The sequence below is a fragment of the Vipera ursinii genome (assembly GCF_947247035.1).
Source record: "Vipera ursinii genome assembly, chromosome: 3".
Taxonomy (NCBI): domain Eukaryota; kingdom Metazoa; phylum Chordata; class Lepidosauria; order Squamata; family Viperidae; genus Vipera; species Vipera ursinii.
The window spans coordinates 145,921,609-145,933,651 of record NC_139516.1 but is presented as its reverse complement, the minus strand read 5'-3'; the positions used below and the strand labels follow the sequence as shown (position 1 = coordinate 145,933,651).

General features: G+C 37.1%; 1 protein-coding gene across 2 annotated transcripts in view; it reads left to right on the top strand.

Moving 5' to 3' along the window:
* The window catches only part of MAK (male germ cell associated kinase), a 37,177-nt gene that overhangs the window by 6,926 nt on the left and 18,208 nt on the right, over window positions 1-12,043 (top strand). For both annotated transcript variants that reach the window (XM_083357681.1, XM_083357680.1), the window contains exons 3-11: window positions 169-223; window positions 1,354-1,475; window positions 2,337-2,416; window positions 3,843-3,975; window positions 4,060-4,231; window positions 5,665-5,832; window positions 7,194-7,514; window positions 8,202-8,392; window positions 11,356-11,483. In XM_083357681.1, coding sequence (XP_083213807.1) covers window positions 169-223; window positions 1,354-1,475; window positions 2,337-2,416; window positions 3,843-3,975; window positions 4,060-4,231; window positions 5,665-5,832; window positions 7,194-7,514; window positions 8,202-8,392; window positions 11,356-11,483 — 1,370 coding nt within the window. The remainder of the gene's footprint in view (window positions 1-168; window positions 224-1,353; window positions 1,476-2,336; window positions 2,417-3,842; window positions 3,976-4,059; window positions 4,232-5,664; window positions 5,833-7,193; window positions 7,515-8,201; window positions 8,393-11,355; window positions 11,484-12,043) is intronic.

Below are 12,043 nucleotides of genomic sequence, written 5' to 3'. Positions count from 1 at the left end.
CAGAGGGGTATTTCTCCTGCTGGACTTTCCTTAAAGTAAAAGGCTGTGTAATAATATTTTGAAACTCAGTATATTTTAACAGTTTTACAAAATTTGAGCGGGGTGGGGTGGGGTGGTGGTAGGGTATGATTCTCTTATTTCAAAGATTTCTTTTAACTTTTATTTCAGAATGAAAAGGAAATTCTATTCTTGGGAGGAATGTATGAGTCTAAGGGAAATTAAGGTAATTAGAGCAGTATGATAGTTTTAATAATATAGTTAGACCTGATAAATTACATTCAGTGTAAATACTCCAGATTTGCTGTTCTAATTACCATTCTTTTCTATAATCAATACCTAGAAAGAAAAAGAATTGTTAAGATCTTGGCTAATTGGTATTGGTAAAAGTCATCTATAGATTGAAGACTTCTTAAAGCTGTTTGCTGACTAAAGGCTAATAATTTGTGCTTTTCCGTTCTGTTTGGTTTGCTTTATGCGAGAATAATTTAAGCAATTGGATTTGTCTGTGCTAAAATGCAACCTCCTCTCCCCTTTTCAGCCTTCTCTAGTGTAGCTTTTTGTAAGCAATAATTTCATCTGGATTGCATAGACTAGATCAGACATGTTAAACTCAAGGCCCATGGGCCTGTGATGTGTTCAGATCTGGCCTGCAAGCAGACTAGTAGGAGGAGGTTATTGACTATGTGGTGAGGGGGTGTGAGCAGCGCCAGAGAGGTCTGAGGGAGGGTCAGCTGGAGTTGCAATGTTGCTGGGCCTCTACTGAGGCCCCGGGATCTGCGCATGCGGCTCCAGCTGATTGGGGCTACCTGGTGGCCAGCAGCCACTCGCAGTCTTTGGGGGAAGAGTCAGCTGGAACCGTCAAACTGCCGAGGCTTGCGGGGACTCTAGAATCATCGCACACAGCTGCAGCTGATGAGCGCTGCGTGAAAAGGCCAGCCAGGCAGTGAGTGAACGCATGAGAGAGGAGAGAATATAAAAGGGGTTTTGGCGGGAAGGAGGAGCAGTGGGGGGGGGAGAGAAGGCGATAGGAAAGAGAGGAGACGTGTTGGTGGGGCAAGCCTGAGGGAAAAAAGGAGACAGCTGGACCTTTGAAGGCACCCGTAATGCTGAGGCGGCAATTGAGTTTGACACCCCTGGGCTAGATAGACAAGAAAGAAAAGGCACCCAGACCAATTTAACTCACACATAGATTTTATGGCAATATACTTTGTAAATTTTAAAGATCTACACATTAGGTTCAGTTTGCATCCTAAATCACAATGGAAATGAAATCTGTGTGCCTTTATAATTGGTAAATATTTCTATTCGACTTTGAACTAACCTCTCCCATTAAAACTATTTGTTTTCTTGTAGTCTCTGAAGAAACTTAATCATGCCAACATAATAAAGCTGAAAGAAGTTATTCGAGAAAATGACCATCTGTATTTTGTGTTTGAATATATGAAGGAAAATCTGTATCAGCTAATGAAAGACAGGTATGTTTAGAACCAATTTGCTGTTTTTCACATTCTTTAATAGTTGTGCATCACAAATCACGCTGATAGTTTAATAAAATATAATTTTTGATGTTTATTAGATTGTTTATAAATCCCACCTGCATTTTTTATTAATAAGGTAGCAAACATAGGTAATATTCCTTTCTTTCCTATTTGAATCACAGCAACAACCTATGAGTGAGTTGTCCTTAGAAATAGTGACTGGCTCAAAGTTATCCAACCAGTTTTTCATTCTTAAGGCAGGATTACTTTCCTGGTTTCTAGACCAGCACCTTAACTATTACATCACACTGGCTCTCCGTGTTAGATAGAATGGTGAAAAACCATAATGAATTCATATTATACAGTAAGCCAGAGGTGGAAAATCCCTGGCACTTATGCTACTCTCAGATTATATTATTGGTATTTGGTAGCAAAATATTGCATTTCAAATGGTATATATTTTTTCTAAAATAAAGGTCAAATTTTTACCCCTAAACCTCTTTATTATTTCTCCCCAAATAAGCCACACGCTGGATTGCTACTTCATCATAAGCCATAAGAATAATAAGATCCAAAGACTGAAACATTTTTCTAGTGTACTAAAGTTATGACAGGCTATGTAGGATTTTGAAAGAGGAAATAATGCGCTTTTCACCTTTTTCCAACTAAGAGGTTTTCCTGGTTTTTATTAATAGAAGACCTGTTTTTGATGAAAATTGAATTCTTTAAGGTCACTTATCTGTTACAGTGATTTTTGGTTTTAAAAAGTGGTTAAGGCATTGGATAAATAGTAAAGTATGTTTGTTTTTATCTGAAAAAAAATCCTTTTTTTCACCTTGTTAATTTGTTGCATTACAGAAATAAACTGTTTCCTGAGTCTGTCATCAGGAACATTTTGTATCAAATATTGCAAGGGTTAGCTTTTATCCATAAACATGGTGAGTACAGTGTATTGCTGCTACTGTGTATTAGAGTATGTTAATGTACGCCTTATCAAACAGGAGACGTAGACATGTGATGTATGGTACCAATATTTCAGTGATAAAGTGTTTAAAATAATTGCTAAATAAATTATTTTAGAGAAAAATCAGATTATTTTGAGAATCAAATGTTTCAGAACCTAAATCCCAGTAACTACATTAGTTGATTGTTGGTAGTCGATGTTACAGTTTCTTGGCATAGGGTTCCATCCAGAGCAGTGCTATATTTGGGCACAAAAAGCTACTCCAAAGGGAAGTATGGATTAGGTTTAATCCTTTGATATCTTTCAGGGGACACTTTTTTGTAAGTTCATCAGGTTTTTGATGACCAGCACTTATTCCAATCCCACTCTAAATCCTAATTCACTTTGTTCACATTTGTAATTACTGTAATGGGCTGTCATATTTCATAGTGTGTAGTCTCTAAGAGATGGTATTAAGTTGAATAAAGTAGTTCTGTGCCTTTGTATATATCATGTTTGGCTGCCTAATTTTTATTGAAGGGTACACATTTTCCTATCCATTTGTTGTTATTAGAATGCAGGCAGTACATTTTACAGTGTTCTGCACTACTAGAAATTGTAGGGCTAGGTGCAGTATTATAGAAATCTATAGAAGACACTCCTTTAGTAGTGGAGTGTATGAATTTGGAATAGTCTATATTATGAAAAACACAAACATTTAATTTGTTACATCTTAAATTGTTAGTTACCTGACATTTCTCTCTCTCTCAATTTTATTCTTTATATTGTAATATTTTACGATCCTTTTGTCATCACATCTGTGCCTAGTCCTACATTGGTCTTCCTGTTACCTATTTCACAGAATCAGATTCCTGGTTTCTAATACCAGTTGTGATATTATTGCAAGATTTAATTGATTCTGTAGGGAGGAGAACAAATTTCAAAGATTATTATTGCTGTGAATGATATGCTTTTAAAAGAAACAGTTTTGGCAGTAAAGGGTATGAAGAAGTTTACGTTAAATGTACGGTGAACAATGCTTAGGCTAAATTTATTTAATCATGAAAAAATCTGACCTAGTTATTTGTTTTTCTTCCTTAAACATATACTTTTCTTAATTTCATTCTATTTCTCAAAAAAAATCTCTTAAAATTTTGATCACTGAATCAAATGTAGTTGACCCAGTGACTTAAGCATATTTTGATTCAGTTAGTAACAGATCTCTGAAATAGGTTAGCTCCAAGTTCTACCCGATTGATAAATTTTTGAAGCCTGTATTTAAGCCTGTATTTTGTTTGAAAACAAAATTTAAAAGCAGATTTTTATGGCAATCCATGTTGTTCAAAATAAAGAATCCTATTATTAGTAGAATTTGAAGTCTACACCATTGTTATGTGTTTATTCTACATTCATGTTTACAGGATTTTTTCATCGAGATATGAAACCTGAAAACCTTCTTTGTATGGGCCCAGAACTTGTTAAAATTGCTGATTTTGGATTGGCTAGAGAACTAAGATCTCAACCTCCATACACAGATTATGTTTCCACCAGATGGTAAGTGTGAGTTTTAATGGTGGATTTCACTTATTTTACAAGCCTCTTGACAAGTTATCAATTATTTCTCTTCACCCTTTTCAGGTATCGGGCACCTGAAGTTTTATTGAAATCTTCTGTTTATAGTTCTCCGATTGACATTTGGGCTGTTGGTAGCATAATGGCTGAACTATATACACTAAGACCACTTTTTCCAGGAACAAGTGAAGTTGATGAAATTTTCAAAATTTGCCAGGTGTTAGGAACACCAAGGAAGGTAAAGTATTTTGAAAGTGCATATTACTACAGTTGGTGGGAATACAATTAAAACGGCAGGTAGCTCTTGGTTTAACGACCGACGACCGCTCATTCACAAACCATTTGAAGTTATGATGGTTCTGAATGAGTGGTGGCTAAGACCGATCATCAAAGTTCTCGCTGTCCCAGCACTCCCTGGTCATGTGAATAAATAATAAATAAAATAAAATAAAATAAATGATCTGAACACTTGGTGCCCAGCTTTTATTTATAAAGTTGCAGCATCCCATGCTCTTGCATTTGCAATTTGCAAACGTTCCCTTTTGGGTTCTCAAAAGCAAAGTCAATGGGGAAACCAGCAGGGAAAGTGGTAAGCTGCTCAGGTAAGTCTTCCACCTCCATGCACACCCGGAGCCCCACTTTGCTCATGCCATACCTTCCCCGCCACTCGCATACCCTCTCTCACAGCAACCACCCCAAGTCCCTCTGAGCTCATGCCGTGCCCTTCCACCAGTCACACACCCTTGAGCACCCTCCTTCCAGCAAAGCCACTCCAAATCAGGTTCAGAAGCAATTTCAGAGAAAAACCAAACAGGATGTATTCTTTTCTCTAAATCAATTTGGTCATCTCTGCTAGCTTAGTCCCTTGTCCACCCATTCTTCCATTGTGGGGATTGACATCATCACTCTTTATAATTAACTTTCCAGTATATAACACAGGTAATCCTCACCGATTGTATGTTCAGAGACTATTCAGTGTTAATGACATCATAGGAAAAGATTTACAACTGGTCCTTGAAGTTGAGGGTATCATAGTGTTTCTGCAGTTAAGTGGTTGCTCTTAGCATGTATGATGGTTACAGTATTCCGCAATCTTGTGATTACCATTTGTGACCTTCACAGCCAGTTTCCAACAAGCAAAGTCAATGGGGAAGCCAGCAGGAAGTCACAAGTCATGGGAAATGTGTACCCTGAGACTTGTAAGATTGATCTCAGCCCTTTCAAGTAAACCAGAAAGGAAACACAACTAGATGAACTAATTCTACTTTATTGTTAGGCTACATTAATAGAATTTTTTAAGTCTGAAGGTACAGATCTCCTGTCATCACTTTTAATCATCAGATCAATTAGGGTGAATCCTTCCTGAGTTTCTTCCTCTAACTGCTAAGGCACTGGGGCTTCCCTGTGTTTTGTCTGATAGTTTCCAAGGCAACATATCTTCCCCTCGTCCCTCAAAGTCATTCTCACATACCATTACATTTTGTGATTATGTAACTTAAGAGATGGAGTTCCCAGTAGCAATTGAGGTTAGTACTTGAGGACTACCTGTGAACAAGTTTGTTTTTTGGTTAAACAAATTAACCAAAAATAATAATTGCAGGCACTCAACAATAAATAATAAAAATGACCTATTTTAGTTTTAAAGACTACTCTTGCTATTCTACTTTACAGAGTGATTGGCCAGAAGGATACCAGCTTGCTGCTGCAATGAATTTTCGATTCCCTCAGTGTGTTTCAATAAATCTAAAGACGCTCATTCCAAATGCCAGCAGTGGGGCATTGTTTCTCATGAATGCAATGTTGAATTGGGACCCAAAGAAACGACCAACAGCAAGTCAGGTATTGCAGGCCTGTTGTATTAGCAATATGGCAATTTTGCTTATACAGTGAGTTTAAGCTATTGCAAAAAAAAAAAACAAAAACCACCAAACTCATTTACAAGCACTTCATCGAAATCAGAAATGGTTTTGTTAGAAACACTTGCACAACATACAGAATAATTTTGTAATTTTCTTTAACCAAGTATCAAAAGGAAGGAAAACCTATCACTTCATAAGATTAACTATATAATGTATTGCTATGTATTTGAAGTTTTATTAAATATAACAACGTGGAAGATGTACAAGTCTATGACTGTAGTTGGAATCCAACAAAATCTAGAAGGCTACGTGTTTTCTACCCTGCTTTAGGGAAATCGGGAAATGTGCTTGAAATGACTTTATGAATTGATACTTCTCAAAAATTATGTGTATGTCTTTCCTTGTTGATCTTCAACAACAACTTCAATTTGTTTATCAAAGCTTTAGATAAACAAAGAGAAAAAATTGCCTACTGCATAGTTACTGGCTGCTGTACACTAAGCATTTGAGAAAGATGAACAAAAATAGATTTTAAATGATATTATTAATTACATACCCTTTAGATCAGGGGTGTCAAAATGCTGGCCTGTGGGCCAGGTGCATCGTACAGAGGCCGCGCCCACCCCAGCTCCGGTAATGCAAAAAAAGTCACGATACATCACAACGTGTCACTTGACACAGAGAGTTTAACATCTGTGGTTTAGATCAGCAGGCAGCCAGATTGGGGCAGGAATGATGAACTAGAAAATAATTATATTTGACAAGGTTTATTTATTTATTTATTTATTTATTTATTTATTTATTTATTTATTTATTTATTTATTTGGTTTATATACCGCCCTATTCCCAAAGGACTCAGGGCGGTTTACAAGGCAAAATTTAAAAACAATCCAATATAAAATTAAAATAAATTAAGTCTAACCGCAAAAATTAAATCACAATTTAAAAATATTAAACCCCTCAGTCCAGACCAGATAGCTCAAAGAGCCAGGTTTTTAGGTCCTGGCGAAATGAACGAAGGTCGGGGGCAGTCCGGAAGTAGAAGGGGAAGACCATAATGGTTCACAGAAATTATTAGAATGTTTTTGGAAAATTACTACCGTAGTGAGTTGGGCATGACTTAAGTGGTTTATAGTTTATGGTTAATGGGAGATTTGAACATCCAAGCTTACATTCTTAGTCACTAAACTGCAGTAAGTCTTGTTTTCCATGAAACAAATTCTGGTTTGTTCCATTTTGTATGGCCTTTCATATACTTCTTTTCTACGCTTTATTTGGCAAGACCTTTAGTTGCAGACCTTTAGCGACCTTATACTTAACTAGTGTTGTCTTTTTCCTTAGGCACTGAGGTTTCCTTACTTTCAAGTGGGTCAGGTTTTAGGACCACCTCCACAATGCATGAGTCAGAAACAGCCATATTCCAAGATAACAGAACGGAAACCATCTCTGCCCAAACTTGAACATACATCGAAATTAGAAGTCGTATCTGTGCCAGAATCTCAGACTTCACTAAATTTAACTGATAAGCCACAGTGTCTACCCAAGAATAACCAACATCCCCTCCAGTCAATCCAACTGCCACAGAATGCAGTGAGTCAGCAACCATCAGTACAGCAACAGCCTCAGTCGTTCCTTCCAGCCATCAGTAAAAACTCAACATCAGTAAGTTGCACTCAGAAACGACTTATGAACAAGTCTGTAATTGCTCCAGAAGTGCTCAGTTCAAACCACTTTGAGAGGTAGTTTTACAATATATTCTTGTGAATTCAAAAGCATTTCATCACATGTTAATGTACAAGTACATTTTGGGTTACTGTTTCTTAGCATTTTTTAAAAACCCTGTCTTCATAAATCAGTTTTTCTGCACTCTTTAACATTCCCCTCCATGAACTATTACAAAATTTCCTTAGTTTTTCCCATTTTTTTAAAAAAAAATTCTTCTCCATCTGTAGTTTGCGCTATTTTTCCCCCGTCTAACTATATCTTTTTATCTCTGCTATATACTTTTTTCTATGGTTAATCCTCTTTTTTGTGGCTGTGCTCTTTTTTCTATACATTCCATATCCAATCCTAGGTTAATTTAGCAGCAGTAATGCTCCTGGCATTTCTCTTCTTTCACAGGAATGTATGATTATAGTGGATCATTATAACTCTCTCTTACAATCTTTGTAGAATATTGTATTTTATATTTTTTTACTGTGAGAAGAAGGCAAGATTTACTTCATTTCTGTATTCAGAGCTCCTTCAACCACCCCCTCCCCCGATATTGCAGTTTTTCCAGTTAAACATAGTAATGTAACATTCTAAAATATATTGGAAGTAACTTCTAATTTTTTTGTAATCAAACAGAAACACATAGCCATAGGACCCTCAAATGGTACAATGGGTATGAAAAACAATCGTCGCCGGTGGGGTCAAACAATGTTAAAGACAGTGGATAGTTTGGATGATTTTGATGATGCAGAATTTGGAATGTCTTATTTTAAGAAGCCTAGCATTATGGTGTTAAATGAAAAGAAAACAAAAGAATCACTTTTTAGGTAAGGTATTACATTTTTTGTTATTTGTGATTAACATATAGTCTCTCCATCTGGCCTTGATAAAAGTTAAACGTACTGTATGTATACTATCTTATATGCAGCTTATATTTTACCAACATGTAGGATTAACTGTGATCTCCTTTTGGAATGTGGATATGATGCCAGTCTCTTAAAGAGGGTGTGGTTAGGCTACTTCTAAAGAACATCCCTTCTAAGGGACACGGTGGCTCAGTGGGTTAGGATGCTGAGCTTGTTGATCAGAAGGATGGCAGTTTGGCGGGTCGAATCCCGAGTGCCGCGTAGCAGAGTGAGCGCCTGTTACTCGTCCCAGCCTCTGCCAACCTAGCAGTTTGAAACCACGTAAAAAATGCAAGTAGAAAAATAGGGAACACTACGGTGGGAAGGTGTTCCATGCTCCTTTGGCGTCTAGTCATGCCAGCCACATGACCACGGAGACGTCCTCGGACAAGCGCTGGCTCTTCGGCTTTGAGATGAGCACCAGCCCCTAGAGTTGGAAATGACTAGCACGCATTTTTACCTTTAAAGAAACAGACTTAATCTGAAATATGAAAATAGTTACAGACCACTTGCTAGGTACCTGGACAAATAGTTAATTATCAGCTCAAAGGTAACTGTAATTGAATGGATTATCTGATTTGCAACTCACTTGCAACAATCATTTATACTTTGGTAACTCCTTTTTGTCTTTTGGACTAATACCATGTTTTATACATGAATTTATTTTCCCAAATAGTATGGAATCTTCATTTAATTCAGAACAGGATAGCTACAGTGCTAAGTACAAGTAGCTAATCCAGTCACTTTAAGCAACAAAGTGCTTGCTTGTTCTTGGGATTGATTCAAAGTACTGGTTTTAATATGCAGTTCTAAATAGCTTCAGCCAGGATACTTGAAAGGGCATCTCCTCCTTTATTTACCTATCCAGATATTAAAGATTGCATGTTAAGACTCAAAGTAAGGTGAGTGGTGACAAGAGAAATGGCTTTTTGTGGTTGCTCTTTTTGGATTTCACTGTCTAGACCAGAGGTCTCCAACCTTGGCAACTTTAAGACCTGTGGACTTCAAATCCCAGAATTCCCCAGCCAGCATGGCTGGTTGGGGAATTCTGGGAGTTGAAGTCCACAAGTCTTAAAGTTGCTAAGGTTGGGGACCCTGGTCTAGAGAGGCTTGTCCAGGACCAACACTATGGTCATTTCCAGGTGAAAATCTTTTGTTTTTCCCCTGGACAATATTTTTGGTGAATGCTTTAAGAATGTTGCTATTTTACTGCTTTTTTTAATTATTATTGTTTTATGAGGTATTTATTGTCATTGTTATTGATGCTGCTTGATTGTAGTCCTGACTCGTATATTGTTTTCTGTATTATTTTACATCTCTAAAATAGTGTTTTGATTTATCTGTACATTACTGAGAAGACTGCAACTATTGAACACAATAACAAATGAATTTTATACAGTTATAATGTCAATCGTTGCTTTAAATATTGCAGTATTTTATATTAAGGCATGGCACGAGTGGATTTTCTTAGAGAGAAGTCTTAATATCTTTGCCTTATTTCATAAGCAAAGCAAACAAAAATAAGAAAGGCATTTAATGTTACTCCTTTAGCTGCAAATAAAATAAAGTAAAATTCTCCATGCTTGTATTTGGAGAAGTTTTACATTATTTATCATTATACTTAATGCTTAAATTATATATAACTGTATCTGGAAAAGTACATAGCACTGAAGTGACCGGATTTTTTAGGCATATCCAAAGATAACTCAACAGATTTGTAAGTAGATCTTCAGTAATTAATGCTTTGAGTTTCCAGGGGAAACGGAAAAACCTATTATGACATCTTAAAGACTAAATATTTATAGTGCTGACTTTAAGAAAACTATTGTCAACTATAGTTTAATTACAAGCATATCCAACAGCTTTTCCCCCAGGGCAGTGCAGCTGCAAACTAACACATGCATAATACAGTTTCATGTAACCACATTGTGTAATGGCCTGTATTTTTTAATACAAATAAACACTATAAAAGGCATAACTGCATGGTTGTGGCCGGAAATCCCTGCTAACTCCTGGAATAGGGAATTGGAACTGGATCAGTGACATGATTAGCCTTTTTAATAAGACAGTACCTTAAACAGAAAACAGGAAAGTCCAAGGACATATAAATATAGATACCCCTCGATTTACACCAGTTGTTTGACAACTATTTAAAGTTATGACAGACTTAAAATGAGAGGAAATCCCTCCATGCACTGGAGCAGGGATCTTCAAACGTGGCCCTTATATGACTTGTGGACTTCAACTCCCAGAATTCCTCAGCCAGCCACAAGTCATAAAAGTCCACAAGTCATAAAAGGGCCAAGTTTGAAGACCCCCTTCAGCGGAGGAACAGACCTCAAATCTGGCAAAAACACTAGCAAATACCATTGTTCTCGTGATCCTTCTCCCTGGTGGGGTGAAGAAAAGGCCTGGACTCCCTGGTGTATTGGGAAATCTATATCCTCTTCTTGTTCTGCTATGATTGAGAGGCCCAAGCCCTCTCCCTGGTGTTCTGTTTAATGACTGCAACAGGGACAACTTGAATTATGGTTGTTGAATGAAGCAGTCCTGTGGCATCTTTCTTAACCATCACTTTGCTCAGCGACTTGAGATTCCAGGCTGAGTCATGGATATAAGTGGAGGACTTACTTATAGTGATATTCACATCACAATAATTCTCCACAGGATTGGAAAGGATCTGCGTTGTATGGCCCAGTAAAAATGTTGTGTTTTTAAATCAGGATGAGTTCATTTGGAAAATTGCTTTCATATATTTTCCTATCCCATGTAATTTCTTGCTAAGTGGTATTCAACTCTTAGCTTAACCGTCCTAAGACCGTAAGAAAACTTTGTTCTTCTAGACTAAGAATTAATTTGTGATGTTGCATAATCTTTATTTTCAGCGTTCCTGAGTCTAAGTCTCCTACCTCTGGCAGGTCAGGAGAAAACAAAGTTCTGAAGAGAAACGACTCTGGAATATCAACTACTTCGGCAAAACAGTACTATTTGAAGCAATCAAGATATATTCCTGGTAAGCGGCAATTATTTAACACATTATCAGACTCAGTTCACAAAATGTGTGTATGCGTGGATATGCATATGTGTTTGTTTGTTTCATTTTGCTGCCTTTTTCAACTTAAAAGTGTTTTTTATTCAGTATTCCATGTAATATACACTGCTGTAGCAAATATGAAAAACAAAAATCTACTTTAAGGTGTCTGGACACTGAAATAATGAGAGAACAGTTAGCTGCTCTGACCAGAGAAGTAATGGTCAAAAATAACAAAGCCCAAGAAAATCAAGTGTCCTGGAGCCCATCAGGAGAGTAGTTTTCTCCTCAGGTAAGCTTTAATAGCTGCCATTTTGCCTTTGCTTCTTTGTATTTTCTCTTTCAAGAGCTGGGTGAAGCAGGGTAAGAACAAAGTCCTAAGCCAGTAGTAACTGGCCTAGAGTCTCATAATTTCAGCTGCAATTTAGGGTCTGTGAAGCTATCTCCTCGTTTATTTTTTGGACTGAGGTCTGAGCTGTGTGAACCTGTCCTGGTATGTTTTTTATTCATGGGAGATCTGGGGCCCGAGGAAGCAGCTAGTC